The sequence below is a fragment of the Anoplopoma fimbria genome, chromosome 15, assembly GCF_027596085.1.
Source record: "Anoplopoma fimbria isolate UVic2021 breed Golden Eagle Sablefish chromosome 15, Afim_UVic_2022, whole genome shotgun sequence".
Classification (NCBI taxonomy): domain Eukaryota; kingdom Metazoa; phylum Chordata; class Actinopteri; order Perciformes; family Anoplopomatidae; genus Anoplopoma; species Anoplopoma fimbria.
This window is the reverse complement of record NC_072463.1, coordinates 24733090-24747107: the sequence shown is the minus strand read 5'-3', so window position 1 is coordinate 24747107 and position 14018 is coordinate 24733090. Positions and strand designations below refer to the sequence as shown.

The 14018-nt window shown below is 42.1% G+C and overlaps 1 protein-coding gene across 5 annotated transcripts in view; it reads right to left on the bottom strand.

Moving 5' to 3' along the window:
• meis2a (Meis homeobox 2a) overlaps positions 1-13725 on the bottom strand; it is a 78403-nt gene extending 64678 nt beyond the window's left edge. For all 5 annotated transcript variants that reach the window (XM_054613682.1, XM_054613683.1, XM_054613679.1 and 2 more), the window contains exons 1-7: positions 13089-13725; positions 12468-12691; positions 10939-11080; positions 10637-10687; positions 10291-10341; positions 9640-9789; positions 1458-1572 (exon numbers count right to left, since the gene is read on the bottom strand). In XM_054613682.1, the coding sequence (XP_054469657.1) occupies positions 1458-1572; positions 9640-9789; positions 10291-10341; positions 10637-10687; positions 10939-11080; positions 12468-12691; positions 13089-13100 (745 nt within the window). In that variant the 5' untranslated portion in view covers positions 13101-13725. The remainder of the gene's footprint in view (positions 1-1457; positions 1573-9639; positions 9790-10290; positions 10342-10636; positions 10688-10938; positions 11081-12467; positions 12692-13088) is intronic.
• Between the last annotated feature and the right edge of the window lie 293 nt (positions 13726-14018).

The following is a 14018-nucleotide window of genomic DNA, read 5'->3' as shown; positions in this document are numbered from 1 at the left end:
GGGCAAGCAAAAGGAGAATTATCATTATCAGGATTAATTAAGTGATATTTGATTGTATTATTTCTTCATTATGCTTGTACTATCAAACAGGCATATCCTGTTGCTTAGCCAAGCCCTAGCGATCATCATCAACTAGCCTGTGATCCAACTAGTCCTGACACAGCCAACCACAGAGGTCTGCTGAAGCCCTCAGTGTGTGGTCAGTAATGGTCCAACTGCTGCTTCTCACTGAAGAGGAGAAAATGATTTAAACGGCCCCACCACAGACACACATTCCATCGATACATTTGATCGCTAATCGACAAAACGATAGCCTGGAACAGGACACGCCAAGCGGCTTCACTGTGCGAGCGAGCTGCTGAGAGTGTGCATCGGAGTGTTTGAGCATGTTTGTGTGTGTAGAGGGTGTGATGAAATTTCATGCAAAACCGTGGACACTGCCAGAGGGCACACACGGATAAAGAAAGAGACCCACAATAACACACACACACACACACACACACACACACACACACACACACACACACACACACACACACACACACACACACACACACACACACACACACACACACACACACACACACACACACACACACACACACTCATCCGCCAGTGAAAGGAGATCTTGGTGAATTCAAAACAGGGAGAAGGCAAAAAAAAGGAAAGGCCAAGAGCTCATCATCTGTTCTCTTAGTTCAGCCAGCAGTCGCATTTTATAAACAATTTTAACCTAAAATGTATTGATGCTCGTTCTCACCTCTAAATTCAACTAACAGCATATGCTTTTGATAATTTACATGTCAAATTTAATATAGACCGTGACGAAAATACAAGGCAGATCGCTGTGACTTGCACAAGCTATCTGTAATAATTTCAAATACATTTGTTTTGAAATGCATTATTACTGTTTGGCAGGTCGTGTACTAGATAACAGAAGGCTCACTGAGACATAATTAGGGGCTGTTGTGTGAGCAAAGTTAATATGATTTAAATGCACGCAAGAACTGGCAGAAATAAAGTATTAATCATCGGCTTTTGTTGAGCTCTCTAAATAGCAACGTTTTGGAAAGCCCTTTACCAGGTTGGTGTATTACAGTGGCTGTGGCTTGCACTTGCGCGCGAGTGTAACAGTGGATAAGCGTGTTCATTTTTAGGTGTGACTATGTGTTTACATGGACGCCAGTCAAAAAGCGGGATAATCCAATGTGCAAAAGGAGGGGCTGGGACATGTGTGTATAGAGAAATGTGTCATCTATTCACTGTAGATCTCACATTAGACAGGGTTAAAGTGAAGTGGTGGCAACTCTACCCATGCATGATGATTAATATGAACCCTATGGACCTGTGCATGTATCTATGTATATTTATGTGTGAGTGCTTGAGTGCACAAGTTCATGCATGTATAAATGTGTGCATGTGTGTGCAAGTACATGTCCCTTTCTGTGCTGGCTCACCTTGTTCGCTGCTGTTGTCACCGCTCTGTGAAGCGTGTCCCCCGCTGGAGGGCCCCGGTGTGCCGGCTGAGTGTGTGGAGGTGGCGTCATCATGGTCTCTCCAGGAAGCTGGGTTCTGAGGTTTGAAAAGAGAGAAGGGGAGCGTGGGATCCATCCATCCATCCGTGCATCCATCCACATTCCCGGTCCAAACCGCAAACCAGGAGCAGAGAGAGCAGGAAGGGGGAGAGGGGGAGGAGGGAGATACGCAGAGAGAAAGAAAGAGAGAGAGAGAGAGAGAGAGAGAGAGAGAGAGAGACCATGTCAGTATGCTGGAAAAGTGAGTGACATCTGTAAGAGTCTACAGGCACAGTGAAGGTCCTTGGCTGGTTTAAATTCTCCTGGCAAAGGCAAAGAGCCCCATTGCCTAGTTCCCTGCTAGCAGACAATCAAAAATGCCAATAAAATCAAAGAGGAATAGAAAGAAACTAACAGCAGCTGGCAATAAGTCAAAACACTGTAATCAAAGTGTTTCATTAATGCATGAGAGCAAAACGAAGCTCTGTTAATGTGGCGCTTGATTTTTTGAACGTTGCAAGTGGAGCACTTGTGAGTAATTGTCCAAACACATATGGCAGAGCCCAGTGGAGTTCGTTTATACCATAACCAATTGAGACTTCCGTGTCAAGTGAGGAAATATAGAGGTAAAAAGTCCAAACACACCACAGCCGCCATTAATCATTACCACTGTCAGAAATGAAAATAAGATATGACAGTGATTCTCTTGCTAATCTGCCAAAAATGTGCACACGCCCACACCGAGATACACGCACGCCCACAGAGGGCCTGCAGAAATACACTTACGAACACATGCTAATGACATAATAGAGCGAGAAGTATAAACACACATGCACACACACACTCACTTTTATATATACAAACACATGCTGGGAAAAGAAATGTGTTAAATCTCTGCTGGCTAACTTCAAAGAAATGTCCATAAACAAATTCATAGCTTTTAAGGCGTCTTTCTTTTTTCCTTCCCTCCATCCACAGCTATTTTTTTTCTCCTTCTCCTCCTCTCTTTCCTGGTCCTTCCCACTGCCCTGTCGGTGCACACAGGGAAACAGGATTTTCTACTTTACAGGAAGGGCTTTATCAGTGCCACATGAAGGCAGGCTGGAGGTGGAATTTCCTCTGCCATTGGCTCAATAGAGGGACAGACTGATCACGTCATTTACTACTCTCGAGCACACAGGCTCAATCAAATGCACACTCCAAACAGTCTCTCTCATACAGAGTTGATGCAGCCAACATAGCCCAAGCTAGTCTTTCCCAATTTAATCCGTCACCTGAGCATGATGACAAAATGTTGGCGAACGTAAGCCCAGCGTTGTCTGGGGCCCCCGAGAGAAGCGGCCCCTTGAGCAGAGCCCAAGACAAACAAACACAGGCCTGCACCAAGGCTTGCCACAAACCTCAACCCACTTCTCAGTCCCCGCTATGTTTTTTTTCTTCTTTTCTCCCTCAAACACACATAAACACGTATACATACATACAAAAGCCGAGGGAAAATGTACACGCAACAGAATATTCCAAGGAAGAGATCATTTTTACCATTTTGTCTAACTTCAGTTCCTGATGAACTTCTTTTCCCTCTGCTCCCGCCAGAGAGGAGCCTGCCCGCCTGCTTTGGTGCCCCAGTCAGAGTGAGCTGTACTGGTGGAGGACAGACAGGATAGTGCCTGGAGACTAGCGGAGGTTTGCAGGGGAAACGGAGGATATAAGACAAGCGGCTGCCGAGCTCCCCTGGGTGTGCAGTCCTGATGTGCTGCTGCTTGTTCTGCTGCTGCGGAGGCAAGGCTTCTGCTACGCCTGTGAGCGAGGCCCTTTTATCTGCTAAGTTTTTTGGGGAAGGAGGGCCGGTTTTCTCAAACAGCTCGGAGCTGAAAACAGCAGACAGAAACACACAAGGCCCTTCAGACCCTCCGCTCCACTCAAGGCGCTCTCAGCGTCAGCTGTTCACCGGATGGCAATCAGATAAAGAGCTTGGAGAATTGCTCAGAAGAGGGGCACGAAGAAAGGGCGAACAATAGCCCAGGCGTGGGTTTGAGCCCTCCAGAGTCAACGGAGAGAAAAGTGTCCCTGCTCTGAGAGGGCTGGATGATTGTCATGTGTTTACTCTCTGGGCCACTGATCAACACATGGTACTCTTCATGGGAACGAGGGCTGTTGTCTGTTATTCTCAACACAGCATATGCTGAGTAAAATCACTAATGTGGGAAAAGCCCATCAACCCTCTGTCTAATTTTGTCTGTGAAGGAGGTAAAAGTCCCAGACTCCCAGAGTGTATAATGTATTTAGGCAGAGCTGGGCTCAATGCTCTCCGAAACGAGCTGCTGTTCCAAGAGAAGAAAATGACTGGGTTCTATTTCCTCACAATGAGACACAGTGCCAGCGAGATACGAGACAGACCTGGAAAAACTATGCTCGCTGCTCTCACACACTCTCGCTCTCTTGTTCTCTCTCTCTTTCTCTCTCTCTCTCTCTCATACACTTGCCAGCTATGGCCACAGCACGGTTTTAATGCAACAGCTGAATCGATAGGACTTAATTTAGCTATCATTGTAGAGTAATGTGTCATTTTTAATGGTGCTGGCACTAAATTAAATTCAAAGACACCTCAGCTAATGGTGTAAAAGGGAATGATATTTTGCTGTGATTTGCTACCGTGGGTTTAATGGGCCCGTATGCAGGGATGGAGATAATGCTTTGTTAGTTTCTTTCTTATTGGGCAAAAAGCAGAGCTCAGCACTTTGTGTGACCTAATAATAATAATACAGTGGATACTTCGCCTAGTGCATATGCAGTAGATATCTTTAATGAAGCACACTCTCCTTGTTTAATACCTGTAAGTCAGCTCTCATTTATAACCCTATCTGCAAAACAAGACAACAAATATCACAACAAAAGCGTTAACTTTCCACGCTAAACAAGGCAACAAAAGCAACAGCCTTTCCTCCCCATGAATAATTTAGAGCGCCTCTCTGAGCTAAGGAGGCTGCATCAACAGACACTGCACCGCGCAACGCAAACACACACAACCATTTTGTCACAACCCTCGTGGGTCTGATAAGGTTCAAACAAGTTGAAAAAAAATAAATCATGTCACCCAAACAGTCTTCTTTAACCTACACAAGAAGCCCTCTGAAAAATAAATTTTGAGGAAGAAGCAAAAAGAGAAAGAAGGCCTCTAGCCCATGTGACTATTCCCTGAAGCTGGGCATAATTAGGAGTCAAACATGGTTCACTCCGTGCTCTTCACTAATTGTGTTAAAGAGCAGTGTTACCAGGAGGAGGAGGAGGACGCCGGCAAGCAAACGCACATACATGTGAAGGCGAGAACGCACACACAGACACACACAAACACAATAAGACTAGATAGAGAATAAGATACAAAAGAAGCATGGTCTCTAGGGGCTGCCTTTTCTATTTGCTGGGGTTAGCAACTGGCAGCTGATAATACAAGTTGTAATTAATATAAAAGCAGGACACAATATGGGGAGGAAGGCTTGTAGTGGAGCCGGGCCACAGGAGAGCGGGAGAATGCTGCCGTCTCCTCTGCTCCTGTCCCCTGTTTCTCATTTACAAACACCTGCCTGGCGCAATCTCACTTCCCTCCCTGCACTCTGCCTACATCCCTAGGAATTTCAAATAAAATTGATTTAGCAGCATCATTGAATTTCCCCTCAAATTCCCCTGGAACCCTCGGGAAAGGGAAGAAATCTGGTGGTGTAGTAGCAGCGTGAGACGGGCTGAGAGCGCCTCGCCTAGTGTGTGTGTGTGTGTGTGTGTGTGTGTGTGTGTGTGTGTGTGTGTGTGTGTGTGTGTGTGTGTGTGTGTGTGTGTGTGTGTGTGTGTGCACGTTGCAATGCAACCTGCAAAGGGCAGCTACAGGAATCCTGCACTGAATATGTACAGAATCGCTGACACGCCAGAAACACACAGGGCCGTAAATCACAAAGCCAGCTGACATTTCAAGACACATCTTGCTACACAGCATAAACACAGAAAAACACACATTTCTGTTGGGTTGAGCACGTAATTATACACAGTCTCTACGGAAAAGTGTAGGTGCACCTCTATTGAACAACTGAGTATTTACAACACCCTCAATTATCTGGAATGAAGAGTCCTTCATTTGGCAACTAATAATTCACCGGAACATGTTTTAACAGACATCTGGGATTGAGTGATTGTAGTAATGCTTTTTAACTTTCTCTGAGGAAAAAAACACCTTTTTCACTGTAGCCAACGGCACATAAACACACATCAAAATGACTATTCCAAAATGTAGAATGGAATAAATATAAAACCAACAAAGTCATTATGGATAGCTCAACTTTCAGTTATTCCTTGTATGAAAAAAGCCCTAAAATATGAGCATGTAAATATACACACAGTGGCTACTTTACTTCGCACACCTGTAGACTCAAATGCAATCCAATAAAACTGTTCTGCCATAACATCTAATATTATGATGCAGATAAATATCAGTTTGTTTTATTGGCCTAAATATTATTATCTTTGTTAATTATTCTCTTTGTAAACGTAGAATCTAAGGCAGAACTATTCTAGTGATTTACTGTGTGTTCATTATTGTATGTTGCATTTCAATACAAGTCAACACACAAGCACCTTTATCCTAAAATGATCCTAAAATGACTGCGCAGCATCAGTTTTTTATTGCAGTCATTTACAGCATGCATGCAGTTAAAAGGAAGGGAGTGTGGGAGATGCAACAAGTGAGCCTAGCTCTCTCTCTCTCTCTCTCTCTCCAGCCGCGGTAGCGATGATTAGATATGCCTGCCAACAGGGCCCTGCCTCTGAACACTAATCAAATAGGAAATGTAAGGCCAGACATCCCACCATCACAAAACAATTGTGTGGAACAGACGGAGCGGTCCAAGTCAACGCTGCACTGTTTTCACGAGGAGGGGAGGGAGAGATCCAACAGGCCGTCGGTCCCCGAGGAGAACAAAGCTAGTTGAATTAGAACACCTCCAAAACTGAGAAATTCCACGGTTCAGCAGGCCGGCTCGGCCCGAGGGCTCTCTGTCCACAGGCAGAGAGGCTGTGTATGCGCTGCACCATGCATAGTGCCATACAGAAACAACACATGACAGTAAATCACTGCATGGGCACAAGATGAACTATTGTTATTACTTGACCAAACCTGTGACATCACCATGTCTGACCATCGGTGTACAGCACTCAGAGTCTGTACCAGAAAATCAAATGTAAACAGAGAAAGCTTTCTTTTTTTTTTTTTTTTCTTTCCAGCCATGCAGGGTGAAGATAAGCTACACCAAACCCGCTATGGGAACTACTATCACTCCCTAAGGAAGGCTCTCCAAAACAAAGCGCCGGGACCTGCAAATCCTACACAGTTCCTCTTTAACAAATCTGAAACTATGCAGAAAATCAAAGACAGTCTCAAAAGCGTAATGCATATGCATGGAGGAAATGAAAAGCCTTCTGCTAATATGTAAGCTTTACTCGAGAAGCGGCACAATAGCGCAAGAAGACACAAAGGCTAATTCATTAGAACAGATAATATTCAGACACTGTTAATTCTATTTGCCTCCCTAATTGGATGTAGCACAGAAGAGACAGAAATGTTATTCATTAATTAAAAGACAAGAGAGCGAACCATTGACAAGCACACACACTGTATCAACCGTTTACAAATCTACACTGCTCTGTGTTTTTTTTTTTATACTTCCCCATCACCCTTCATGTGTAATACAATATCTTTTTTTTCTTCTTTCTTTAAATTGGGATGGGTTGATCTGAGGAGGGGCGATGAGTTAGGAAGCCGTGGGTGGGCTACATGGTTGAGATAGTCACCAACAGTGTCAGCAAGGCCTCATCCCGCTCTCACTATACCATAATCCAATCATCTCTAAGACAATGCTGCATTCAAGTGTGAATAAAACTGTGCTTATTATGCTCAGGTATGAAGAGGAGAGAGGAGGGAAAAAAAAAAAAAAAGGAAGGAAACACACACGCACATACACTCACACCCGAACAAATAAAACGCTTCTCCTCCTTCACAGTGAAGAGCCTCATCATCTCCAGAAAAACCAACTTTTGCCAAATGAGATGTAGCCCAGGGCTATATATTAAAAATGCATATCAAAGCAAAGAAAAATGGACGTGAGAGATTCTAACTAAATAAATTAGCATATCTAACTATCAAACCGCCTTTTTCTCCTCAATGAGAGGCGAGGACAGATATTAATAATAAAATAGAGCCAAATAAAAATGAATAAATAAAAGAAATAAATCAGGACAGACATTGCTTTCCATCCAGCAGCACAGTTTTGCAGCCAAATGCATTTTTTGTGCATTGTTTACAATATTCAAAACACATTTCAGGCATGAAAAAGCTGGACCCATCTCAATTAGATATGGAAATTACTGTTGAGGAAGTTAACTATTTAGCACAAGGCTTTCGGATCAGGACTGCACTGTGCACATTTTCACCTCAACAGCAAATATTTCCACTATAGCCTCATGGCTACATGCATAAAAAATAACTATGTATTCTTGTTCATGAAAAAATAACTATTAGCTGGAGAGTGTATATGTTTCCTTAACATGTACTCAGCCATGATTAAAATAACTCTAAGCTCAGACAGAGCTCTAAAAGCAAACAAGAAGAAAAAAAAACAAAACTCCTCTGCTTTTTTCTACTTCGGCCCAGCGGTATAATAAAAAGTTCAGCGGTGCCACAGAAGTTAAATAAATCCCTCAAAAGTTAAATACCTAATGAGGTGGTCAGTCCAAATGGCTCCAAGATAAATGGCTTGTCATGCAACCTTCTTTGTTTATTGCTGCTCCTGATTTGCTTTATTGGCATATCTAATTTTCTAATTATCTAAATATTTCTCACAAGTGGACTGATGACAAAGCTGGTGCCTGAGCACTGGAGGCACCATTGGAAATTGGCTTGAGTATCAACCATCTGCCATGAAACTAAACAGGCTAGTTTATCTAATCTCCACAATATAAACAACAGCATGCCTCATTTCTACACTTGTGTTTGGAGGACCACAATATTGCCGTTTTGACCGTTTCTCAAACCAACATCGGCATCTCAGGTCTAATTGCGTTTTAATTCACCTGGAGCGGCGGGAGCGCGCTGCGTGGCCGCGCCGCGTGGCCGCGTAAACGCGACGGGCCTGCAGCCAGAGCCGACAGATGCAGAGACTTTGCATAACACTTAAACCTGCTTTAATTCCTAATAGGCTTGTCCCTGTGCTGCACAGATATTAACTAGTCACTTACTTGCAATAGCCTGCTCATTCTCTCTCTCTCTCTCTCTTTATCACATTCATTCACAGATATTAACTCAATAACATATCGTCAACTTAATCCATATTGCAGAGAGCTGTGATTATTACACCGAAAATGCACGATTTAAACCAATCGATCTGCAGAATGTAAAGCTGTACTGTACTTCAGGTGCATATAATTGAATTCTGCATTATGGAGCCTCTAGCAATAAAGAGGAGAAAAGCCACTGCAGAGCAAAACCGCACGGCAATCAATAGAAACAATTAAACACATTAATCAACAGCACTGAAGGCCTCAAACAACCATCAGGTGCCTGGTGAACTTGACATTGATGGTAAGCTTCAGCTGTGAGATCTAGTTCAATAGGCTCCACAAAGAAAAGGCTCCACATCCAGCTCCCACAGCCCCACATACACAGCCTTTTCTTTTTAAATATTGGCCTAAAGCTACAGCTTACCGCTGATACCCTGCTTTAACATTAAACCTGCGGAACAGATAATTGCTTTTCTTTTTTTTTCCAACTCTATAATAAACGGCAGCGATTTGCACACACACACACACACACACACACACACACACACACACACACATGCATTATGCACACATGACTGCCTCTAATCAAAAGACTAAAACAATAACTCAGTCTATTGTATCACATCTAGCTTTTGACCTCAGAACATCGATCGGCAGGTTTCTGCAGAACACTGATGGCACAGTGACATTATGAGACACAGCAAACACACCAGATCACACCAAAAACTGCAGATTATTCATCAGCATGTGTGTTCAAAAAACAAACAAAAAAGAAACATATTGAGAATGTTATTATTCTGTTACTCACGTGGTCTGCGAGGTTGGTCGAGGACCCCGACAGCTCTTCGTGGTCTGACTTTGAGCTTCCATCCCGTTCGTCAATAACTAGGTCTATTGGCATTTTCCCTTTCAAACAGCTGATGTATCGGTGGCAAAAATTGTCGCAGAGCTCGTGCACCTAGAAAGAGAAATAAAATAGGAAAATAGCACCTTTTTATTTTTTTTCCAGGATGGGGAAACGCTTCAGCCAGTCCAAGAATAACTCCAATTAAGAGGCAGTATCGGCGTCGAGGAAACAATAGTGGAATTGTTTCAGTGCTTATTATTCTCCTGAGACCCGAGCAACAAGTTATAAACAGTTATAAACAGTTATAAACAGTTATAAACAGTTATAAACAGTTATAAACAGTTATAATGGAGATAATGAGCAGCTGAAACTCAATCTAAGGATCGATAACAATGTGATATTTTATCAATGGTCACACAACAGCTGGCTAAATATAATAGCATATTTTATGAAAATAAAAAATAAAAAAACCCAATAACTTTCTCCCAATTCATGCCGGTTTATTTTTAAATATCTGCTAATAACTACAGCACTTTAAAAATATATATATATATCAGTTGCATTTAAACAGCATGCTTTTGCCACAGAAATATAAAACAATATAATATTTACCTTTTCTAATTCCAAGAGGTGAAATCGTAATACTTGTATGGCTTGTATCATCTGGGGAAAATAAACACATTTTATATGACATAATTTACAGGTTTCATATTTTTACACATGCACAGTATTTAATGCTAATGTGCACTGCAGTCACATATTGTTTTAACACATTTCTGGCCATCGCACACTGGTCAGCAGGTCAGTTAGATGGTGCAGACTGAACAGTGGTCACACACAGTCACTTCAAAACTGTTTAAATCATATGTTCAGTGTGGAGGATCCCAACAGGGCAGAGTAGAACCGCAACCACTGGAGACTAAAGAGGTTCTAAAGAGGTTCTAAAGGGTTCGCTTACCAAATTGTCCAACTCTGGATTTGATGAAAATAAAGGTTTTTCTGCTCGGACCTAAAATAAAACAAATGTCAAAGTTAGTTCGGCATGAATTCTGCAGAATGTGTCTATTTCTATCAAGAAATGTAACCTGATAATACAAACATTTTTTTTTAATAATGACTTTGTGTTAAGTGGAACACTGGGCTACTCACATCATGGGAAACTTTTATTGCAAAATAAATAAATAAAAAAACAATAAAATAAATAAGAAGCTATGACGTCATCCAACAATATTTATTTTTTAATATTTTTTTTAAATTGACCTGTTTGGCAAAGACTGCGATGTCCTCGTTGAAGGAGTCTGAGGAGCAGACGTCTCCTCCTGCCACGCCGGGCTCCCTCGGAGTGCACGTCGCCAACTCGCACTTCTCAAAAACCAGTGCGAGCAGTGGGAATAATGGGTGACTGCAAGAGTGGAAACACAGCCTGAGAACAGCACACCGGCTCCACAGAGCACTGCAAAGACCGACAACCAAGTATCTGTCGGCTAAATGTCTCTCTATGTATGTATATATATATATATATATATTGATAAAGTGAACACAGCTTTTACTTTTCCACCATAGTTTCTAGACGCGTTTTTAAATAGAACTGTCAACAGCTGAAACAATAAAACCTGAATCAAGATTCTATTCAGAAGCTGTTTGATTCGGACGCATTGTTAAACAAGCATCTGGGATATTTTACTCTTCTTTTTGGGGGAAATGTAAGGATTTTAAGACTCAATGTGTTATTTATTAATCGACATGTTCAGACTAGTTGATATTTTTTGCAGTGCAAAGTAGAAACGGCTGAGAAGTCAACAAAACTCAACAAAAAACAAAAGAAGATTAACACTATTTAGCAGTTAGTGTTTTAAAGGAATTATAAAGTCTGCACAAAAACATGAAATGAAATAATAATTCTGCAGAGTTCCCTACAGACGCACTGAAGCTTTACTATTACAACTATGGCTCATAAGAATAAGTAACTCTTCTATTAACATCGAGAGACAAACAAAAAAATATAAATCTCCAAAGTTAATTTGTAATTTTAGAACAAAATGCCATTTCCAGAACAAACGTTTAGCTTCATTAACTGCCTTCAGTTTCTGAATTTACGTGATTTAGATTGTTGTCAGTATATAAAAACATGAAGGTAAACTATTCCGTGAGTAGAAGAGATGAAGGGGATTTAATCTACACACAGATTATAATGATACACTGGATTATAACACTTTATGAGTCGGTGTGTTTAATGAGCAGCGTCTGGAAACATTAGTTTTTGTTGTAAGTTTTGGATTCATCAGTATAAACGTCTAAATACGTGTTCTTTAATTCATTGAGAATAATGGGATGAGATAATAATTATAAAGACGTGTGTGTGTGTGTGTGTGTGTGTGTGTTGAAAACATTTGTGGAGTTTTTTCTGCAGCAAAGACAACGTTTAAATGAGTCAATACTATTTTAAGGATTAGCAAATACTGGGCAGTAATATTAAAGTTAAGTTTTTATTGAGAAATAGCTTTTTTTATATTATATGTCTATGCAGTGCGTGACTTTAGAGCTGTGACTGTTCACAGAGAGCTTCCATATTATTTTATAGCTTGTATTTCAAGGCTTACTCCTACAATGTAATATATATATATATAATTACACACCGACAAACTCCCCTGACCAACAATGGAGCTCCAAAATTGCGGTGGACAAAACACAAAACACTTTTTTTTGAATTTAGAGAGAAACTGCAACAAAACTCCCTAATAGAAAAAAAAAAAAAATTGCACGCATGTTTGATTCATGCAAAACCTTACCCATAAATCTGATCTTTATCCCTCTTCAGCACGTCGTTGACAGCAGAGCCCATGCTGCTGGGCATGGCGTTGGGGTGGCCGTGGGCTCCGTAGTGCTGGCTGGCGTGCAGCGGCGGCCCGTGGTTCAGGTGGTGGACCTGGGGCAGCGGCCGGGGAGCGTGGGGGTCCCCGTACATGGACGCAGAGACCCCGTCCATCCCACCGTAGTGGGCCAGCTCATCGTACTGGGAATAGAAGCAGAGCAGAAGTCAGATGTGAAAAGTACAAAAAAAGGAGGAAAAAAGAAGCATGCTCAGTTTGGATTCACGCAGAGATCTAATAAGCTGCAGCAGGGGAGGAAAAAAAAAGTGTTTTTATGTTATAGGCTATCTGATAAATGGTTTGTCATTACCAAAAACATTAGATTTGTGCTCCCGAAAGAGAGGGTTTGCTGGGTGAAAAGAGCGAATTAGTTTGGAGTCTCCTGTGAAACTGAGTCGTGAGGCTGTGAGAGGCTGTCACAAGAGCAGCTGCGGAAAACAATGTGAAATACAGCAGCTTTGATAGGAATACTGAGAGAGAGGTTATCGATAGACTGCCTCCCTGTGTGGCTGTGAACAGGTAGTGTAGATGTAAACTTACCCTTTGTGCCATCAGGCTGCGCTCCAATAAACTCCTGAATCTGTCGTATATTTAATATCCCAAGTCCCGTTTAGAAAGTGATTTAGAGGCAAGATTCCTTTTTCCAACCAACTTTGCGACTTCTCCTATTCGCCAGTGTGCTTCAGCAGGTATCGGAGCATCAGGGAGTTTTGCAATTTTTCTTGTTTTCCCTCTTTCCTCGGGGAAAAACTGGGAAAAATGCGCCAAAGTGAAGGTTACAATCGGCCCATCAACAACCTGCATGTAACTAAACTGTCGTGTCTCATGGCTTTTTGCCACTCCAGCTGTCAATCAAAGCCAGAGGTTGTCAAGGTAATGAATGAATGACGGTCGGTGATGATGTTCAAGAGAAGGACGAATCTTTTTTTAGTCCGTTTTCATCCCGCAAGTCCGCGTCTCCTTTAAAGCCTCCAGATCGCTATCTTGTTTTATTATCACTGTTAAAAAAAAAAAAAAAAAGAACAAGAAGAAGGGAAAAAGCAGTAGAAATTAAGAGACTGCGATTCAGATCTGTCCTTGCTTTCCCCTGTAGGTATTTGGTCTATCTGAGCCTGGATGAGTGAGTGTCAGCGAGTGTTGGCAGGTTGGCTGCTGGCTGCTTATAGAAACACAGTCAGCTCGCTGAGCGGAGGACGAATGAAATGACGGATCCCGGAAGTAGTGGTGGCCATAGCCAGTCCTCCAGCAGAACAGAGAGAGGAGAGACCAAATCTTGTGATATGCAGAGTATATGGAAGGCGCAGGGACGCATTCAACTCCACACTGGGGGTAGAAAAAGCCAAAGAAGCTCCAACTCTGTCCAAGAGTCCTGAAGAGAAACCAAAAGAAAAAAGAGAAGAAGAAGGTTTACAGGCACGGACACTTCTGCTGCAGATTCTCAGAGTTAAACAAAACACAACACTGACTGGA